The 19,793-nt window shown below is 40.3% G+C and overlaps 1 protein-coding gene across 28 annotated transcripts in view; it reads right to left on the reverse strand.

Moving 5' to 3' along the window:
* The window catches only part of bt (projectin protein bent), a 256,610-nt gene that overhangs the window by 11,737 nt on the left and 225,080 nt on the right, over window positions 1-19,793 (reverse strand). For all 28 annotated transcript variants that reach the window (XM_072304609.1, XM_019048127.2, XM_019048132.2 and 25 more), the window contains 10 exons: window positions 18,757-18,892; window positions 17,861-18,027; window positions 16,670-16,951; window positions 15,908-16,091; window positions 15,484-15,635; window positions 14,713-14,812; window positions 14,053-14,216; window positions 12,595-12,876; window positions 11,042-11,523; window positions 93-7,836 (listed from right to left, as the gene is read on the reverse strand). In XM_072304609.1, the coding sequence (XP_072160710.1) occupies window positions 93-7,836; window positions 11,042-11,523; window positions 12,595-12,876; window positions 14,053-14,216; window positions 14,713-14,812; window positions 15,484-15,635; window positions 15,908-16,091; window positions 16,670-16,951; window positions 17,861-18,027; window positions 18,757-18,892 (9,693 nt within the window). The remainder of the gene's footprint in view (window positions 1-92; window positions 7,837-11,041; window positions 11,524-12,594; window positions 12,877-14,052; window positions 14,217-14,712; window positions 14,813-15,483; window positions 15,636-15,907; window positions 16,092-16,669; window positions 16,952-17,860; window positions 18,028-18,756; window positions 18,893-19,793) is intronic.

Genomic DNA, 19,793 nt, shown 5'->3' on the forward strand with positions numbered 1-19,793 from the left:
AATATTTCTTAATTGAACATCTTGTGGCCTATGTAAAGCATCTGAATGATGCGACAGAATGCTAAGTGTTAAAATGATAAAACTAAACTCACAATGAACATTTAGGAACACGATTTCTTCTCTGTATCCATAGTGATTTTCTGCTCTGATAATGTACTCTCCCCGGTCCTCCATCTTGGCTCTGTTGATTATAAACGTGTAATCGTCACCCGCATACCGTTTCATGAATTTAACGCTCTGCTTCAGCTCCTGGTTGTTGTGGAACCATGTTAGCGTTGGTGTCGCAATGGCAATGACTCTACAATAGAACTTAACACTCTGTCCCTCATAGCATAACGTGCTTGTAGGTTTGATCACAAATCTTGGTGCCGCTTGTCTTCTGTCAAACGATGTATCATGTATTTGGTATTTATCGACCATGAGTTTCCTAAGCGCACTATACTCTGATAACCGGCCGATCGGTAGGATGAATTTGTCCCAGTCGTCATACTTCAGCCTAATCTTGTTGCGTAATTTTGTGTATTTATCCGCTTTGATAACAGTCGACCTGTCGCTGTGGTCACCTGTCAGCCAGGAATGTAGCAAACATTCGTGTGCAGTCATCCGCTTCTCTTTGTTCTTGACAAGCAGCTTTCTAATGAAGTCTTTTCCTTCCTCTGATACATTCGAAAATGCCTCTTCGTCGAAGTCCCAATCACAGGCTTTGACATTCTTGAGCGTTTCCACATCATTGTCACCAGCGAACGGCGAAAGTCCGCTCAACAGAACATAAGCTAAAACACCCACAGCCCACATATCTGTGTAGAAGCCGACAGGGTCTCGCTCTACAATTTCTGGAGCTGCAAATTCAGCTGTTCCCGTCGATATTTTTACCACCTCATTCGGGTCTAATTTGGTTGCGAGGCCGAAGTCAATCAGTTTAACGTTTGTGCTGTGTTTTGTTTGACACATTATGTTCTCTGGCTTGATATCTAGATGAATGATGTTCTTTTCATGCATGTGTTTGATTGCTTCGCAGATCTGTCTCATATAGTTGATCACCTCTGCTTCGGACATTTGATAACCTTCCGCTGTGATTCTTTCGAACAATTCTCCTCCAGATAGGAATTCGAAAATGAGTACCATCTCATCATCGTCTTCAAATGCATCGTGTAAATTGATTAGCTTGGGGTGATGCAGCTGGTTCATAATATCGATCTCTTTACGAATGAGCTCTTTCTCCATATTATGAGCAACAGGAATAAACTTGGCGGCAAAAATGTTGCCTGACTTGCGCTCTCTGCACCGATGCACCACACCAAATGCACCTGTACCAATCTCCTCAAGTATGTCATAATAGTCATACACAGAATGTGATTTGATATCTACAGGCTGGGGAACATACTTAGAATAAATGTCGAACACAAATTGGTCATAGTCATTTGGTCGTTCATGTTCTTTGGTACGAATTCGCTTTCCACTAGCGTCCACTTCATACTCCTTCTTCCTGACCTGTTTCTTCCCTGAATCCTTCGTCGTTATGAGGCCAGTGACAGTGCTTGGCTGACTCCTACCATACACATTTTCAGCGTATACCCTAAACTCATACTGATGTCCAGGGCTGAGACCTGTGACAGCCATGGTGGTGAAGCGTGTGTTACCAACGCGAATCCAGCTAGACATCGGGTGCTCCCGCTTTTCGACAAGGTAGTTGGTGATGTTACTGCCACCATCCCATCGTGGTGCTGTCCATAATAAGGCCAGAGAATCGTGACCGATATCTTCCACCGTTGGGAATTGTGGTGGGTCTGGGCAGTCACTAATTTGAATTTTAATGATGGCAGAATCCATTCCAAGATCATTCTCAGCAACCACTCTATAAGGAGCGCTGTCGTAATTACTAGCATCCTTGATTGTGAGGATGGCATGCCTTTCTGCAACCTCAACGGTGAAATGACCGCCTGACTCAATGTGCTCGTTTTCTCTGTACCATGTGATCTTTGGTTTTGGATGACCAGTGAATGGTATCTTGATAACAACGCTTTCTCCTTTGTCGAAGTAGGCTGTATCACGGAACCGTGGTGGGACATTAAATTTAGGAGCAGTCATGATGATGAGCTCAGCACGAGTTGATTTCACTCCGCCCTTGTTAACAGCACGACAGACGTACTCATCAGCGTCAGCACCATAAACACCGTTAATGATTAGAGTGTAAGTGTCGCCTTCAGCAAAGATGTGATGCCGGGCGCTAGGCGTGATCTCTCGGGCTCCTTTGAACCAAGTGATAGTCGGTTTTGGAATGCCTGTGATGGTGCACTGGAATTGAGCATTGTGGTTCTGGATTGCATTTGCAGGGCGCAGAGGGAAAACAATTTCTGGTGCAGTTGGGGCCAGTGGGTCTTTGACTTTGACAGATTTTGAGGCAGTAGATGGCAAACTGAGGCCAGCTTCATTTTGAGCAAAGACGCGGAATTCATACTGTCGACCTTCAATCAGATTGGAGATGTTGATTTGAGTCGGCATGCAAATAGCAACATTGACTCGCTGCCATGCCTCACTGCCAACCTCACGCTTGTCAATCCAGTAACCTTGAATACGCGAGCCACCGTCTTTTTCGGGGCGATCCCAGCTGAGGTTAACAAAATCTCCACCTACTTCTGTTATCTTGGGTATTCCAGGAGGTGATGGTTTGTCGAATGGAGATCTTGCTTTGATGGGATTGACACCCTCTAGTGGCGGTCCCATTCCATTATCATTGACAGCCATAATTCTGAACAAGTATTCATTGCCCTCGGTCAAACCTTGAACAAGGAATGAGGTATCCCTGCAGTGTGTTGAAATGCAAATCCAGTGCGATGAAGAGATGTCTCTCCTTTCCACAATGTAATGAGTTATCCTGAGACCACCATCGTATTTTGGTGGGTTCCAGTTCAGCAAACATGTGTGTTTTGTGATTTCGGAGACATCCAGAGGAGGCGTTGGAGGACCAGGCAGGCCTGTGATGGTAACTGTGAATGAGCCTGATGTACTACCACTGTGGTTTGATAATGTTAATGTGTAGACTCCAGCATCAGCTTTGGTTATTTCTTTTAAGAAAATGATGATATAGTCATCGAAAACAGTGTATTTAACTAATGGACCAGGTACAACTTCCTTTCCGTTCTTAGTGAGAGACACCTCCATCGGCTGATCACCGGTGTAGAGAATCTTGATCTTTGTGTTATCTCCTTCCGGTGCGTCCACTTCATTCGGCATTCGCTCAATCTTCGGTGGGTTTCCAATCTTGATGTGCGATGAGGTGCTGACAAATCCAAGGGAGTTGTATGCCTCACAGGTGAAGTCGCCTTCATCTATTTCAGAGACTTCAACGAAGTGCAGTCTAAACACACCACCGGCAGCTTCGGACGTGTACCTAGCTCCGAAGTTGATTTCCTTTCCATTCTTCAACCATCTTGCCTTTGGTGGCGGCTTGCCAACTGCTTCACATTGCAGAGTAATGACTTTACCCAGAGGTACAACTTGGTCGTGTAAATGCTGAATGAACTCGGGTTTCTCTCCACCAACAATTTCGCAAATCTTGACAGGTGTTGTGCACACACTTGGATCACTCTTACCGACAGAGTTGACTGCAAAAATACGGAATTCGTAGTCAGCATTCTCTATCAAAGTCATAGCAGAGAACTGGCAGTCGATAACCGCATACTCATTGCATTTAATCCACAATGGACCGCCCATTTCACGCTTCTCAATGATGTAGCCCGACACTCTACTACCTCCGTCTGAAACTGGTGGGTCCCACTTAAGGTCAGCGTACGTCTTACCAACTTTCGTAACAGTTGGACACAGCGGTGGTGATGGAGGCTTGGCGCGACCTTTGAGGCGGAACCGAGCTGATGGGGTCGATGCCTGACCAAAGCCTGCAGCATTCTTAGCTCTTACTCTGAACTCGTAATCATGATCTTGGAATAAGCTGTGGACAATGTAAGTCTGATCTTTTACAAGGTAGTCGTTAGCTACACGCCATGGTGAGTCTTCTGTCAGGTCATGATACTCAACCTTGTAGCCTTGAATCTTTGATCCACCATCATGGCGTGGTCTCTCCCAATGCAAAGTTGCATTGCTCGTGTCCCAATCAATGATTTGAGGAGCGTCAGGAGCGCCTGGCACCGTGAATGGGAACTTGGCAACCACTGGATTATCCATTTCAGTCGCATCCGATACTCCGTACTGATTCTCAGCCCGGACGCGGAAGTTGTACTTTTTGTTGCCCTCTAGACCAAAGACTTCATAGTGCGTTGACCGCACGAAGCTACTCAATTTTACCCACAAACCTGATGCTGTTTCCAATTTCTCCACGATGTAATTTGTGACCGGTGCACCACCATCATCAGTTGGTGGACGCCACGACAAAGTACAAGACTCAGGCGTAATGTCGGTTGCTTCGACTGGTCCGACTGGTGGTGATGGACGGTCAACAACTGTAACCTTGCAGGATGAGGAGTCCGATCCTTCTGTGTTGAACAACTGAATCGTATAACTTCCAGAATCTGTAGCCCGTCTGGCGTTTTTGTTGATGAATACTGTTTGAGTAGCGCTAGTCTCGAACTTTATTCTGTCATCTGGAGTGACTTCCTCACCGTTGATGGACCAGAATGGTTTCGGAATCGGGTTACTAACGAACGGTACGGTTATTGAGAAAGGCTCACCAGCAATCACTGTCATATCACGCAAGCTTAGGTCGCTGGTGATCTTCGGGATGATTGGGGGTGAACGGCAGCGAATAATATCAGATGATGAACTCCATGGACCCTGACCGGCAGCGTTCTTCGCAGCAACCCTGAATTCATAATCGTGGTTTTCGATTAAGTTCATAACTTTGAGGTTGGTGTCAGGAATGTTGGCTTGTGTTGCTTTGGTCCACTTTTCTTCTGTGATGAGTCTCTTTTCAACAACATAGCTAGTAATTGGCGAACCTCCATCATGACGAGGTTTATTCCAAGTTAACGTGACCGAGTCTTCCGTTGTCTCAATGCCGCGTGGGATACCTGGTGCACCAGGAACGTCGAACGGATGTCTTGCCTTGATCGGGTCTCTGGTTGTGGCTGGATCAGATATACCGTACTTGTTCTCAGCCATCACTCTGAAGTCATAAACATGACCGACTGATAAGTTCTTTACACGCACGAATGGTGCTGTGACATAACTAGCCACCTTAATCCATGCGCTGGATCCAGTCTCACGTTTTTCAACAACATAATTAGTGACTTCGGCTCCGCCATTATCTTTGGGAGGACTCCAGTAAAGTGTGAGGGCCTCTCCTGCGAACTCATCAGCATGGAGATTTTCAGGCGGGTGTGGGGCATCAAGGACTCGAACGTAGCAAGTTGCAGTGTCGTAACCTGACGCATTCCTGAGCTGAAGGTGGTACTGACCAGCATCTGTCCTCTTGCAGTTCTTAACGATCATGACGGCCAAAGTTGGTGACAGCTGTTGATGAATCCTCTTGTCGGAGTCATCTAAAATCATGTCATTCATGAACCATGAGGCAGTTGGTTGCGGGAATGCAACATATGGGACATCAATAGAGAAGTCATCTCCAGCACGCACTGTGATGTCTCGGATTCCACTGAGATCCATCTTTGGTCTGTTTGGCTGTTCTTCAAGTGCAACATAAGCTGTTGGCTTGCTGGGATCGGACGGGCCGACATCATTCACTGCAATAACTCTGAACTGATACTCATCGCCCTCCTTTAGATTATTAATGGTGTAAATTGGAGTAGGAATAAGCAGAGAGTTTGCATCGGTGTAATCAGCGTCAGCCTTCTTTTTGTACTGAACAATGTATCCCTTAATCTTTGAACCACCGTCGTGCCTTGGAGGCCGCCATGAGAGAGTGACGCCTGTCTTTGTGATGCGGTCAAGTTTGGGGATTTCTGGAGGATCAGGTTTCTTCTTTTGATCTTTGCAGGTAACTGGTTCAGTTGGTTTTGATGGTTTACCAGGTCCAGCTTCATTCACTGCCAGAACTCTGAATTCATACTTGCCACCTTCCCGCAGGTTGTGCACTGTCATACTAAGGCTTGGCGTTGGGTAGTTGCTGATTCTGGCCCATTCTCCACCACGCTCTTTCTTTTCGATGATGTATCCTGTCACCGGTTTACCACCAGTGCTGATGGGTGGTGTCCAGGCTAGGCTTACAGATGTTGGGCCATAACCTGTGACCTCTGGCTGACCAGGTGCTTCTGGTGGGTCAAACGGCGACTTTGCAGTGACCCAAGGTCCGGTTAACGGATCTGAAACACCGAGTAAATTCTCAGCACGGACTCTGAACATGTATTTCTTTCCTTCGCTCAGGCCTTTGACCGTGAACGTTGGTTTGGGGCAGAATCCAGGACAAGGCTTCCATCCATCAGTGCCTTGTTCTGACATCTCGATGATGTAGCCAGTGATGTCACTGCCACCATCGTCTTCGGGAGGCTTCCACTTGAGTGTGATGTGGTCAGAATTGACAGCTGGATATTCAATTGGGCCAATCGGAGGTTCTGGGCGATTGAGGACAATGACAGTGATATCAGCAGACTCCTTACCGTGCTCATTTGAGGCGGTGATAGTGTACACACCAGCATCATTGCGATTACTGTTATCGATGCGGAGTTTGCTTTCATTACTCTTATTGACAGTGACGATTCTATTGCTTTCTAGCAATCCTTTACCACCCTTTGTCCAAGCGACAACAGGAGCAGGCTGGCCAGCCATTGGAATTGTGATACTGACTGGTTCTCCAGCTCGGACCTTGACTTTGCGTCCGACCAAATTCTCTAAGAATAGTTTTGGACGTTCTTTGGTGAGTTTTGCAATTATGATATCGGTCGGGTCGCTAGTTTTTCCAGTGCCTGCCTGGTTGACAGCACTGACGCGATATTCGTAAGAATGACCATCCAGCACATGGACATCGTCGTACTCGACACCTTTATGCGGGAATTTAGTGAGCCTGACCCACCGGCCAGTGCCGGAGATGTCTCTCCTTTCCACGTCGTATCCATTGATGACCGATCCACCGTTACTGATAGGTGGAGTCCACTTGATCTTAATGTGAATGTTGTCTACTTCGAGAGGCTCTGGTCTTCCTGGTTTGCCAGGAACATCATACTGGTTCTTGGCAATGATCGGTCTGGAGGTGGTCAGAGGATCGGAGCGACCTTGCAAATTCTCTGCTAGAACTCTGAACTCGTACTTGGTACCTTCTAGAAGCCTGGGTACAGTTGCATGTGTGTTCGATGGGTTGACATAGGTCACCGCTGGGACCCAGCCACCACCGTGATCCAAGTCACGCTTTTCGATGACGTAGGCTGTCAGTTCACTACCCCCGTTGTCGGTTGGAGGGTTCCAAGATAGAGTAACACTGTAAGCTGTGATTTCCTCATACTCTAATGGTTGACTTGGAGGACCAGGCCGATCCAAGATGTTGACGTTGAAGGAGCCTTCATCCATACCAGAGCTATTCCTGATTAAAAGATGATAGTTTCCAGAGTCAGTGCGCTTAACATTAACGGTATTGACAATTGTATGGTGACCAATGGCAGTGATAGTTGTTCTTGCATCGGTTTTGAGTTCTCTCGGTCCAACTGTCCAGACAACTTCAGGTGCAGGTTCTCCAATGAAATCGATGTTTACATTCAAGATGGTTCCAGCACGAGTGATGATGTCTTTGAGAGGAGTGATAATCTTAGGAGCCATGTATCTCTTCTTACAAATGACGGTGTCGGACGGCTCACTGGGCTGACTTTGTCCAGCCTTGTTCTCAGCGATGACACGGAATTCATATTCTTGATCTTTGATCAAACCTTTAACGGTCGCCTAGAAGAAGAAAAATTTAAGTCAGTCACATGAGAAAAGCCAAGACTTTAATTTGGAAGTATACATGATTATTAGGATGTCTACCTACTTGACACTATTGAGCACTATTGTGACAGATATAAGAGAGTCCTTCTTTTTTGTCGAGTGAATGATTAAGTCAATTAGCCACTATTTGTGGGTCAAATGTTTCTAAAATACAAGGAAAACTAGATCGCTGATTATTGTTGTACCTAGTGCTGACAAAAACGGTATAAACATATTTGGGCACGGGCCAAATATTCCATTCATATTCATGTCTTTCAAAACTCATGTTGAAGGAATTTTTATGTGATACAAAGAGTCAGGAATATGATCCTTTCCATTAATTTCATTGGGAGAGCATATTTTTGTAATTTGATGTAAAATCAGAGAAGTGAAAGGAGGAGTTGCGTTTTGGGCCTTTTCCGGCCCCACCTGGATTTTGCTAAATGTTTCATATTTTCAAAGTACTAGTTTTAGGTAGACTCTGTGCCAAATATTAGACCGAACGGAGCCCATGCAAGGGCGCAGCAGCGCCTCAAACCCAAAATCCTGGAATCGAAAAACAATTATTTTCGTCGACTTTTTCGACTGTTATCACTCTTCCAGCACATGATTCTTATGTATTTTTTTGCGTACTTTTCGTTGCTGGCCTTTTTAAAGGCCTCAGATAAATTTTAAGGGGCCTTATGGCCCTTTGTTGCCATTTTTGGCCCATTTTATGGGGTTCTTTCCATTTAACACATTCAAAACTCAACTTAATCCAAAAACTGTGTACATTTTTGAAAAGTACGTAAAAAAATGAATAAAAAATGGTCAGTAAAATTTTTTCCTATGTTGCTAAATTTCCGAGAAAATTGGTCCCAAAGTGTCGAAAACGGCAAAAAATCGATAAATCGCCGCGTCTAAGGTTCAAGAAAGTGGAGTACATTTTTCATACTGTACCAGATAACAGCTCTTATCCATCCATACAACATACTAAAATATCATAGTTGTACCTGGATTCCCACGATGTGAAAATTGACCGAGATGTCGATTTTAGCGGCCTTTTTATACTTGAAGGCAGCTCTTTTGAATGTTTTTCGACCTTAGTCACCCTCTATGGGTGTGTACTATATGTATTTTTCTACGTACTTTTCATATCTGGCCATAAAAATGGCTTCCTGTGAGTTTTAAAAGGCCTAACGGTCCATTGTTGCCAATTTTCACCAATTTTTAGGGGTTTTTTCAAGTTTACGTGTGTGAAACTTAATTTAATCCAGAAACCGTGTACAATTTCGGAAAGAACGTAAAAAAATACATAGAAATGTGATTTGTACCTTTTCCCTACGTTGCCAAATTTTCGAGAAAAATCGTCCTGAAGCGTCAAAAATGCCAAAAATTGGATTAATCATCACGTCGGAGGTTCCAGGAAGTGAATTATGACATTCATGTGGATCGTGGGACACTATCTCCACGCATTTTCTGTTCTTCGGTATATTTGGCCTGTAGCAAGCATCTTGAGAACCAAGGATTATCTCGAGGTTACAGGAATAAAGAGGTGAACTGGAGTGAAGGATAAAGTAAAAGCACCTTGAGGGCCCGTTTTGTCACGTTCATCTGCGCCATTACATGTTCCTTGAGATGCATTGCAATTTTCCATTTTCGATACGTTATTTGTAGTGAAAAAAAACTTGAAATTCACTTCCTGGAACCTCCGACGTGATGATTAATCCAATTTTTGGCATTTTTGACGCTTCAGGAGATTTTTCTCGAAAATTTGGCAACGTAGGGAAAAGGTACAAATCACATTTCTATGTATTTTTTTACGTTCTTTCCGAAATTGTACACGGTTTCTAGATTAAATTAAGTTTCACACACGTAAACTTGAAAAAACCCCTAAAAATTGGTGAAAATTGGCAACAATGGACCGTTAGGCCTTTTAAAACTCACAGGAAGCCATTTTTAGGGCCAGATATGAAAAGTACGTAGAAAAATACATATAGTACACACCCATAGAGGGTGACTAAGGTCGAAAAACATTCAAAAGAGCTGCCTTCAAGTATAAAAAGGCCGCTAAAATCGACATCTCGGTCAATTTTCACATCGTGGGAATCCAGGTACAACTATGATATTTTAGTATGTTGTATGGATGGATAAGAGCTGTTATCTGGTACAGTATGAAAAATGTACTCCACTTTCTTGAACCTTAGACGCGGCGATTTATCGATTTTTTGCCGTTTTCGACACTTTGGGACCAATTTTCTCGGAAATTTGGCAACATAGGAAAAAATTTTACTGACCATTTTTTATTCATTTTTTTACGTACTTTTCAAAAATGTACACAGTTTTTGGATTAAGTTGAGTTTTGAATGTGTTAAATGGAAAGAACCCCATAAAATGGGCCAAAAATGGCAACAAAGGGCCATAAGGCCCCTTAAAATTTATCGGAGGCCTTTAAAAAGGCCAGCAACGAAAAGTACGCAAAAAAATACATAAGAATCATGTGCTGGAAGAGTGATAACAGTCGAAAAAGTCGACGAAAATAATTGTTTTTCGATTCCAGGATTTTGGGTTTGAGGCGCTGCTGCGCCCTTGCATGGGCTCCGTTCGGTCTAATATTTGGCACAGAGTCTACCTAAAACTAGTACTTTGAAAATATGAAACATTTAGCAAAATCCAGGTGGGGCCGGAAAAGGCCCAAAACGCAACTCCTCCTTTGAAAAATAATACAAAAACATAGCGGAATAAAAGATGGTTCATTGCTTGATTAGATCTGTATGGTCGTGAGCAGTAATGCTCTGCATTGAAAGGAAATTCTTGCACTGAGAAAATAGCTCATTAAATTTCCCTAAAGTTTTTTTGGAAAAATAGGGCCTATATACCTACCTCTTACTTGATAGAGTTCCATTTAAAATTATGACTTGTTTCCCTTCAATGATAATTTAATATATGACTCTTGGTGTGACAAGCAGAGAGGAACTGAGGGGAAAAAAATTGAATACCTGAATAATCACTATCATAGTAAATTCAATTCAAAATTTGTTGGGAGGTTAATCTTGTTTTCACCCTACTTTCAAGAAACAGACCTCTTATTTTGAAAAAAATGTAGCTCTACTTTTCGACGAACTGCTTAATTGAGAATTGATTTCAAGATATTGGATCCAAACTGATAAGGTAGAAATTTTGTTTTTAAATGGAAACTTACAGCTGTTTCATTGCCAGGGACAGTCATTGCATTACTCCAGTACGGGCTTCCTCGCTCTTTCTTCTGAATGATGTAACCTGTCAGAGGAGAACCTCCGTCAGACTTCGGCTTCTCCCACTGCAAATCAACATGGTCTTCATCCCAATCAAGAATATCAGGTCTCTCTGGTGCGTCAGGTTCATCGAACTCATTTCTTGCCACAATAGAGTTTGGCGTTTCCAGCGGGTCGGATTCTCCAATGCTGTTGACGGCCTTGACACGGAACAAATATTCTTTCCTGTGGATTAACCGTGAGACATCATGAGCCAGCGTGGATGACATTCCAGCCTCTGACCAGGTTCCACGGGAGATGTCCATCTTTTCGATGATGTAGTGTGTGATTGGCGAGCCACCATCGTCTACTGGTAGTTTCCAGATGAGACGACAGCCGTCTTTCGTGATCAAAGAGATATCTAGAGGTGGCTCCGGTGGAGATGGGCGATCTAGAGAGAATGAATAAGAGTGAAAAAAAAATGGTTATGGTCAGACATTATTAATTTTCCTGCCTTCTCAGAGATAGTTTTTTGCTACTTAGCTACTTCTGAAGTCACAAACTAAAATAGTATTATTTCTGTCTAAATTTGAAACGATAAGGATAATTAGACTTGCCACCTCACCCTTCCCCATTAGTGCATTACTGATTGCTTAAATATTCCTTTAAAATTTTCATGATTCCAGCTTTCCCATTAATCTATTCCCTTGCACCTCTGTCAAGTGCTAAAAAGCCATGACCGGAAAATTCAAAAATTAAGATACACATCTTTGTATATTTATTTACCTCTAAAAATCCGTTTATAATGATGGAGCGCTTATTAAGCTGGTAAAAGATGTGCGACAGTGAATTTTTTCAGGGCACACTTGCGCGGTTTTATTTTGAAGATGAAGCAATGCATGAAATACTTTTAAGGTAAATACTCTGACATATAACTTTAATAATTTCATCACGAATGATCGTTCTTTCAGTTAGACGAAGTTCCTTACACTCAAAATAGAATACAGAAGTAACGCAGAGTTGATTATGATATTGAGTTCACAGATCATAATGCAAGATTTTGTAGGTAGATTTATCAGTTTGAGTGATGAGAAACAAAATTATTGGACTCTTTTCAAATGATAATGATTGCTCAGCTTTAAATTGCCTTCCCTGGAACTAAAATACAAATACATGTAATGCTCATCACATGTAAAAAAGAAAAAAAAAAAAAAAAAAAAAAAAAAAAAAAAAAAATTAAGGGCCAGATACACCTGGCGATACACCAGATACACACTCTTGACCCAAAAAGTAGGATCCGATCCTACTTTGAGTTACGAGTGGCGAGTTGTAACCTGATTGGCTACGAAGATTGCCGAACACAGCCGAAGGCTTACTCGTCGCTCAAGACGCGCGTCTAGCTCGCAGGTGTATCTGTTCCTTCAAGGAATACAATTTATAAGAGTAAAAACCCAAACTCAGTTCCATTTAATTCCCAAGGATTTAGGCATATTTTAAAAACTTATATGAGTAATATATTCACCTAAAACAGTGACATGAGCAGATGCGCTTATCATGCCAAACTCATTGCTGAGATTGAGTGTGTAAAGTCCAGTATCAGACCGGGCTGAGAATGGAATTTCAAGAGATGTTTCATTTCCATGTGTTTCAATGTCGGCGTGTCCTCCAATCTTGACAGGCACTTCGTTGACGATCCATTTGACCGTTGGACGTGGGGAACCTCTAATTGGTACAGAGAAGTTAATGCGTTGGCCGGCTTTGACAACAAGATCTTGCAGGGCAGCAGTGTCAATTTCAGGTGCCACTGCAAAACAAAACAAGGTTGGATTATTTCAAGATTCTGTGCAACAACAGTTTAAGAGAATAGGGATAAAAAAATTGTGATGCGACTCGGATTTTAAGTCTTTTTTGGCTAAATTGGGGATTTTCCTTCATATTTTGCTCTTTTGAAGACTATCTAATGATTATAATACACTCAATCATTAACATGTATTTATATAGCCGTTTTGAAAAATTCTCTGAAGTCGTCAGATAATATTATCTTGGAAAAGTAAAACACGGGGAGAGATTTTGAAATGCTTCAATCGAGCATTTTGCTATTCTTCATTAATATAAACTTTGATAACTATAAAACAAGCTATACAAGATGCTAAATTTATATGGAATATGTAAAAATTGATAGAGAATTAGAAAAAAACTATGACAAACTTAATTGCATCAAACGGAACAAGGCTGAAATTATTCGGAAATTAAAGGTATTAGAGAGCTCATCAAACTTACGAAAACATGTCGAACATCAGTAAAATAAAATTAAAATGTACGTACACCATAAGCTATAATGGTAATCAATTTCTTTATTTAAATGAGTAAAACGTTCCATACATGTTTCAAAACAAAATTTTCAGCGTGAAAAGGAACGTATTCTTATCCAGCCAGTGACAACTTTGATAATTTTGAAATTGAACTTACGTAAATAAAAAGTATGCAGGATACTTTCCACTATTCATCTCCACTGCCACAGGAACAACAAACAAGAAAACGCTCGCTAAAAGTAAAGCAGGAGGATTACTTCAACAAGACAAACAATGGTGAGTCCAGGATACATACAATATCTACTGAACATGCTGTTAGAAAATTATTGAGCGGGTTAAAAAAGCAAGACATTGGTAACTTTAAACCTTTCAGGGTTTTCATTTTAAAATTTTCATTGATTTGTGGAGGGGAAAAACACACAATTGGATTTAAAAATAATATGTTTTTTTGTTCATAAATTGTTAGTTGAAAACTACACACAACAAAAATTTAAAAACTTAATCCTTGAGGAAGATGTTATTGCTCTTTATTGAAATTTTATAAGTGTAAATCCACAAACACAGCACAAATGTTTTAAATTCTCCTTCAACATCGTAATAGTAAGTGCATTACAGACTTCAATAACAAAAATCTACTTTTGAAAACTGAAGAATCCAGAGGTACTTACTAAATCTTGGTTTGGTGATAACTCCTTGAGATGGTTCACTAGGCTCACTCTCACCACCTTTGTTGACGGCGATGACACGGAATTCATATTCTTGATTTTCGTCTAGGCCTGGGACTGTAGCTTTGTTATCTTTGCCAGACACAATGGCAGCCTTTTCCCATGGTCTAAGCGAAGACATAAAATGTTACTTTTCATACTACTTTAAGGATACAGTAGATCATTAATCATCTTCGTCTCAATTATTTGATTATTAGACGCCGCTTTTTCACCATTGAAAAGTGACATTCTCCAGCTTGACACGGGAGAAACCAGTTTTTTGGGCAAAACTCAAAAATATGTGTGGTTTTAGGTGATTTTTCTTCAATTGAATGACTATCATTGTAAATACAATAGAAAATTCGGCAAGCTTATGCTTTCTGGTTACAAACAGAGCCTGAAACTGCTTTATTATGGTCTTTTTTGGGGTGGTTTTCATAATCCATTAATTTCGTTTAGGGCGAAATTCCCGAACATTACACCAAATAATCAATGATCTACAGTAGATCTTTTGATCATTTTTAGAAGAACAATGAATGCATAATAAATATGTATGAATGAAAATACAGCATACATGTTTTGGTGTAGAAGAGTGGATAAACAAACAATGAAGGAAAGACTTACCCATATTTCAGCCTCTTTTCGATGATGTAGTTCTGGATTGGCGAACCACCATCTTTCTTCGGTTCTTTCCATTCCAGATCGACAAAGTCCTTGCCCCAATCTGGAATAAAAAATTACTGCTTTGAAGAATTCATCCAGGAAATACACATGAATTTTTGGGACTTGAGAGAAAAATTAAATATTTATTTGGTGGTTTTTATTTATACCTGCTGTTTATGCTTTCTTCATTCATTAATTCAGATTTTCATATATTTTTCAATTCCTCCCATTTTAATCTTTTTCGTTTGTTCCTTTCATTTTGTCTGTACGTAGGAATTCTCATGTACAATGTTCATCTCTCATTTTAAAAGGTGGCAATGCACGCATTTGGCTGATGAGTTGTTTCAGGTCTCAAATTTGTCAACTTTTCTTTCATTATTAAAATCTTCTGATTACTGAATTCTCCGTTCTAACATCAGCACAGTCTGTTAAGTATACTTGCCCTCCTTCCTTGCACCAGCTTTGCTAGTGTAAATAATATGATTTCACTCAAAATTTCTGCCCATTTACTACATAGAGAATTGCCTATTCATTGGATTCAAATTTAGAGGGGACACTAGTTTCCAATGAAATGAGGGAGGACTAACTCCCTGAGGGGCTGTGGGAGAACAAGGTACTGTGGCGGTTAGGTGTCACAGAGCCCCAGGAAGCACTGTAAGAGTGGGTCTTATCTACCTAATTACTACATTTACACACATAAAAAAAAATATGGGCAAATATCAAAGAACTGACTTGTGGGCTGTGGCTGTCCTGGTTTGTCTGGTTTGCCATAGGGGTCCTTGGCCGTAATCGTATTGGCACCGACTAGAGGTAAGGATTCTCCCATCTTGTTGACAGCCTTGACACGGAAGTTGTAATCATGGCCCTCAATGAGGTGATCAACCCTGAAAATTGAAAAGCTTATGATCAGAGATTAATTATTTACAGGAGACTCAATAAATAGCATAGGCTGAAACAGGCTCTTTGAAAACTGAGAAGCAGTTGGAATCATTCTCTGGGTAATTTTCGTAAAATTATCTCACCAAAGAATTAAGTCAACCATAGAATACATGCTTTCAAAGGGCCTTGTAATACAAAAAACTCTTCGTATTTGATTTTGACTGACTTGAAGAGTTTCTCAGTTGTTATTAATTGACTTGAGATATTGACTTCTCACCTTAAGCTGCAGGCACTAGCAATGCCAATAGGTACCCATCGCATATTCTCAGTGTCCATTTTTTCGATGGCGTAATGAGTGATTTCGGTACCACCATCGTCCTTGGGAGATCGCCATGTTAATGTGCAGGATGATTTCGTGATGTTTGTTGGTTGTAGTGGGCCTTGAGGAGGCTCCGGAATATCTGTAAAAATACAAATTGATGGAAAATGTTATTATTTCTTCATTGAAAAAGTATTGAGCAAAGGGTGAAAAAATCTTGTTGAGTTGTTTAACGTAGACATTTTACTAAAATTATAGATTGAAGTTAATTTTGATCTTACGATTTTTTTCCTTTCTTACAGTTTCCATTTGACGTCACTTTTGGAAAAACAAAAACAAAAAATAAACTTTACAGTGGTTTCCTGGGCTCAAATTTTAAAGTATAGTCTAAGTTGGGTCAATAAAAATCTCGGACATAAGAATCATGAAAAAAATATTCTCCGCTCAAGTTCAACTTATTTTGTCTCTTCTCTGACGCACCTGTGAGTCTTCAATGGTGCAAACAATTAATCAGGAATCAACAAGCATAGATTATTTATTATAGCAACAAAGTACTGTATTCATCAAGAATATAATATTGTAGTTTTAACAAAAATTAAAATCTACTACTGTTCAGAAAACTTTTTTTTGATTGGTACCATTATAAAAAGTGATGAAAAGCGTAGTCAAGGGTCTTTGTCTACATATGGAAAATTAGAAAAATAAAACTGGAGCACTTACCGAGAACAACAACCCTGACTTCAGCGGTGTCTGATCCATATTGATTTTTGGCTGTGAGTGTATAGGTTCCAGAGTCACTTCTCTTGGAGTCGATAACTTTGAGTCGCGTGCTGTAGTCTTCATTTGAGACTTTGACGCGGTCTGTGTTAAGCACGATGTTTTCCTTGAGATACCATTCCTTTCTTGGAGGCGGCTCACCACTTACCGCAACATCATACTCGAAGTTCTGGCCAGCCTTGACCTTGATGTCGATCATGGTTGAGCGGTCAATCTTTGGAACCACTGATAAGAAAGAAACAGAAGACATTTTAATAAGTCTTGAAATATAGTCATTAATTATAAAGATTAAAAACGGCCACAGGTGCTTTTTGAAATTTAAAGTAAAAGAGGAATGAGAAATATGGACTTTGTAACTTGTTGACTTGGTACTTTAGAATGAATCAAAAATCATTGCTGAGCTACTAGTTTCAGCAATTGCTGGTCTGTGGATTCCACTTAACTTATCCAAGGCTCATTTCGCATTTTTGTTTAACAAAATCAGATCCATGGTAACCTGATTTAGCGAAGTTAAATTTGAAAATCTTCATCCAATTAAAGTTGGAAAAATCATCACATTCTAAATGTTCACCCAATTTTAATAAGTGTTATTTTGTACCTTACAGTAAAATAAAACTTTAATCAGTATTGACTTAAAAGTTAAGCAAAAGAAGAGAATGAATGAAACAAGTTTAATATTTTTAATTCTCTTTGTTTAATTTAGCCTGCTTTTAGTAGGACCACATTTGGTGCTTCGATGATGAATTATTCTTTTGACACGGCCATTCTGATGGATTTCTATTATTATAAAGATCATTTACATTGAACCAAAAAGTGGAAGAGAAACTTAAGGGAAGAGGTTTGAATTGAGACCTCAGCCTAGTTGGATCAGAAATAAAATAATCAGTTGTGTTGGAAATGAGTGAAGTATTTGCCTCCCCAAGAAAGATTTAATGTGGAATGAAAATTTGGCGAGGCTATGAAATTTTTTCGTTTCCAAGCTTTCACAGTTTTTTGTGTTCTACAAACAACGTGCAACTTTTCGTAGCTCTGCCCATTGCAGTGCACCAAGCTGAACTAAAGTTCAATGGATTCAAGGCTTTGAGATGAAGTAAATGATAAACTTAACTTGCTCAGAGGAGATTTTAGACTTACATTTTCTGGGCCGAGCGATATGTGGCTTTGTTGCATCACTGGGTTCTCCAGGACCTGCCTTATTCACTGCTTTGACGCGGAATTCGTACTGCTGTCCTTCAATCAGTCCTGTTGCTCTGCCTTGAGTTACTGGACCGGTAACTTCACCGCATTTGTCCCAAACTGGGCTGAAAGTCCAAATAAAATGTTTATTAAGTTACTCTAATGAGAATGCAAAATTCACAAAAACTATATTCACAGTAATTTGGAGGCTGATGATTCAAATTTTAGCTGAAATTCTGATGTTGGTATGGATTTTTCCTTGAAATATATCACAACAGTAATGCTCCTAAACCTCGTAACTCGATTTGCGCCGTTGCAGACTTCCTGTCATACTTTATTTTATAGACAGAGAAGTATTCAACCTTGATTAACAAAAACTCCCTTACTTTTTCTCTGCACAAAGCAAATTCTTAAACAACTTTAGGGATGATGTTGATTTGTTCTTTTTTAAAAAGATATGATCAGAGCTGAGATTTTTGAACGCCGCAGACAATAGGTGGTTTAGGAGTTTCATTGTCGATCTGTACTTTAATTTTACATTTTTAAAAGAAAAAATGACCTTAGTGTGTATAGTGCTAAGGTGTTTTAAATTTAATGGAAAACTTTCAAAACAAAACAGGAAGAGAAAGTAAAATTTTTGGTCACTTTAAGGAAAGATTCTGCATGCTTGTAGGAATAGGTTGTAGCTTCAAGTTGCAACATTTTATTTTTTATTCAAGCAAACATTGCTGTTATCTTTTGATGCTTTGAAGAGAGGCTTCAAAGGAGGGCTTATGCCTTTTGCTGTTAGTAACATGCACAGTGATTCTAAATTACCTACATTTGCGGGAAGGCAAAATATTAATCACACTAACCTGTATTTGTCTCGTTTTTCAATAATGTAACCAGTGATGGGTGAGCCACCATCCTCTTCAGGTCTGTTCCATAGTAACTCAACATAGTCAGTGTCAAAGTCCTTGATTTCGGGAGTTCCTGGTTTGCCAGGCTCGTCTAAAAAACATAAAAGAAACAAATTAAGAATAACACAAAATAGAAATGGAGCTGTCAAAACATTCACTAGAGCTGACTGAGAAGCATTCGTTGGTACACTGAATTGCTAAAAAATTAGGATGAAAGTATTGGCAAAGTCTGATAATCAGCCTTCATCTTAGTATGTATACTACGTGTACTGTGATATTTTAATTTTCAGTTTTAGTTCAATTTTGGAATGAAAATTATGGTATTGTGTACCTTAAATGGGTCACTAAACCCTGTTTATTTTATTGAATATTCTGAAAGTACTATGTGAGGAGATAACATGGTGATTTTTCCGCATTTTCATGGAGCCAAAATCACGGAGAAAACCGCTTTTGAAAAATCTAAAAACTGCAAGACATTTCAAACGCACCCGAATGGTGGGAAACTGACGCGGTTGATGTACTGCGGTAGTCATATCGCAATCTTCTCTTATTTTCCACTGATGTTTGTTAAAATAAAACGCATTTCAATGTGGAGTTGTTGCTTGTTTATTACAGATGAATGCTTGTTTATTACATATGAATGAGATTCTAGTCTTGAATTCATAAGATATGATTTCGACTTTAGTATTGTTCTCATATACGAAGAGTAGATAGACATTTGACGGACGTCGTGGAAACCCGTGCCCACCTCTGATTGGTGCCGGATGACATCATTTGGTGCGGTGCGAAACCAGGGCGTTTTAAATTTGCGTATAAGTTGAGCGATTTCAACTGTGCATTTCTCGGTAATTGAGTTACTTGTTCGCGTTTTTAATGTTCGCATCGTGTTATACGCGTCATTTTCCTTCAGAAAACTATATTCGCAAGTCAAAATACGTTCATAGTTTAGTGACCCATTGATAAGACCCATCAAGAAGCAGTTTGAAAATGCC

Source organism: Bemisia tabaci, chromosome 9 (assembly GCF_918797505.1).
Source record: "Bemisia tabaci chromosome 9, PGI_BMITA_v3".
Lineage (NCBI taxonomy): Eukaryota > Metazoa > Arthropoda > Insecta > Hemiptera > Aleyrodidae > Bemisia > Bemisia tabaci.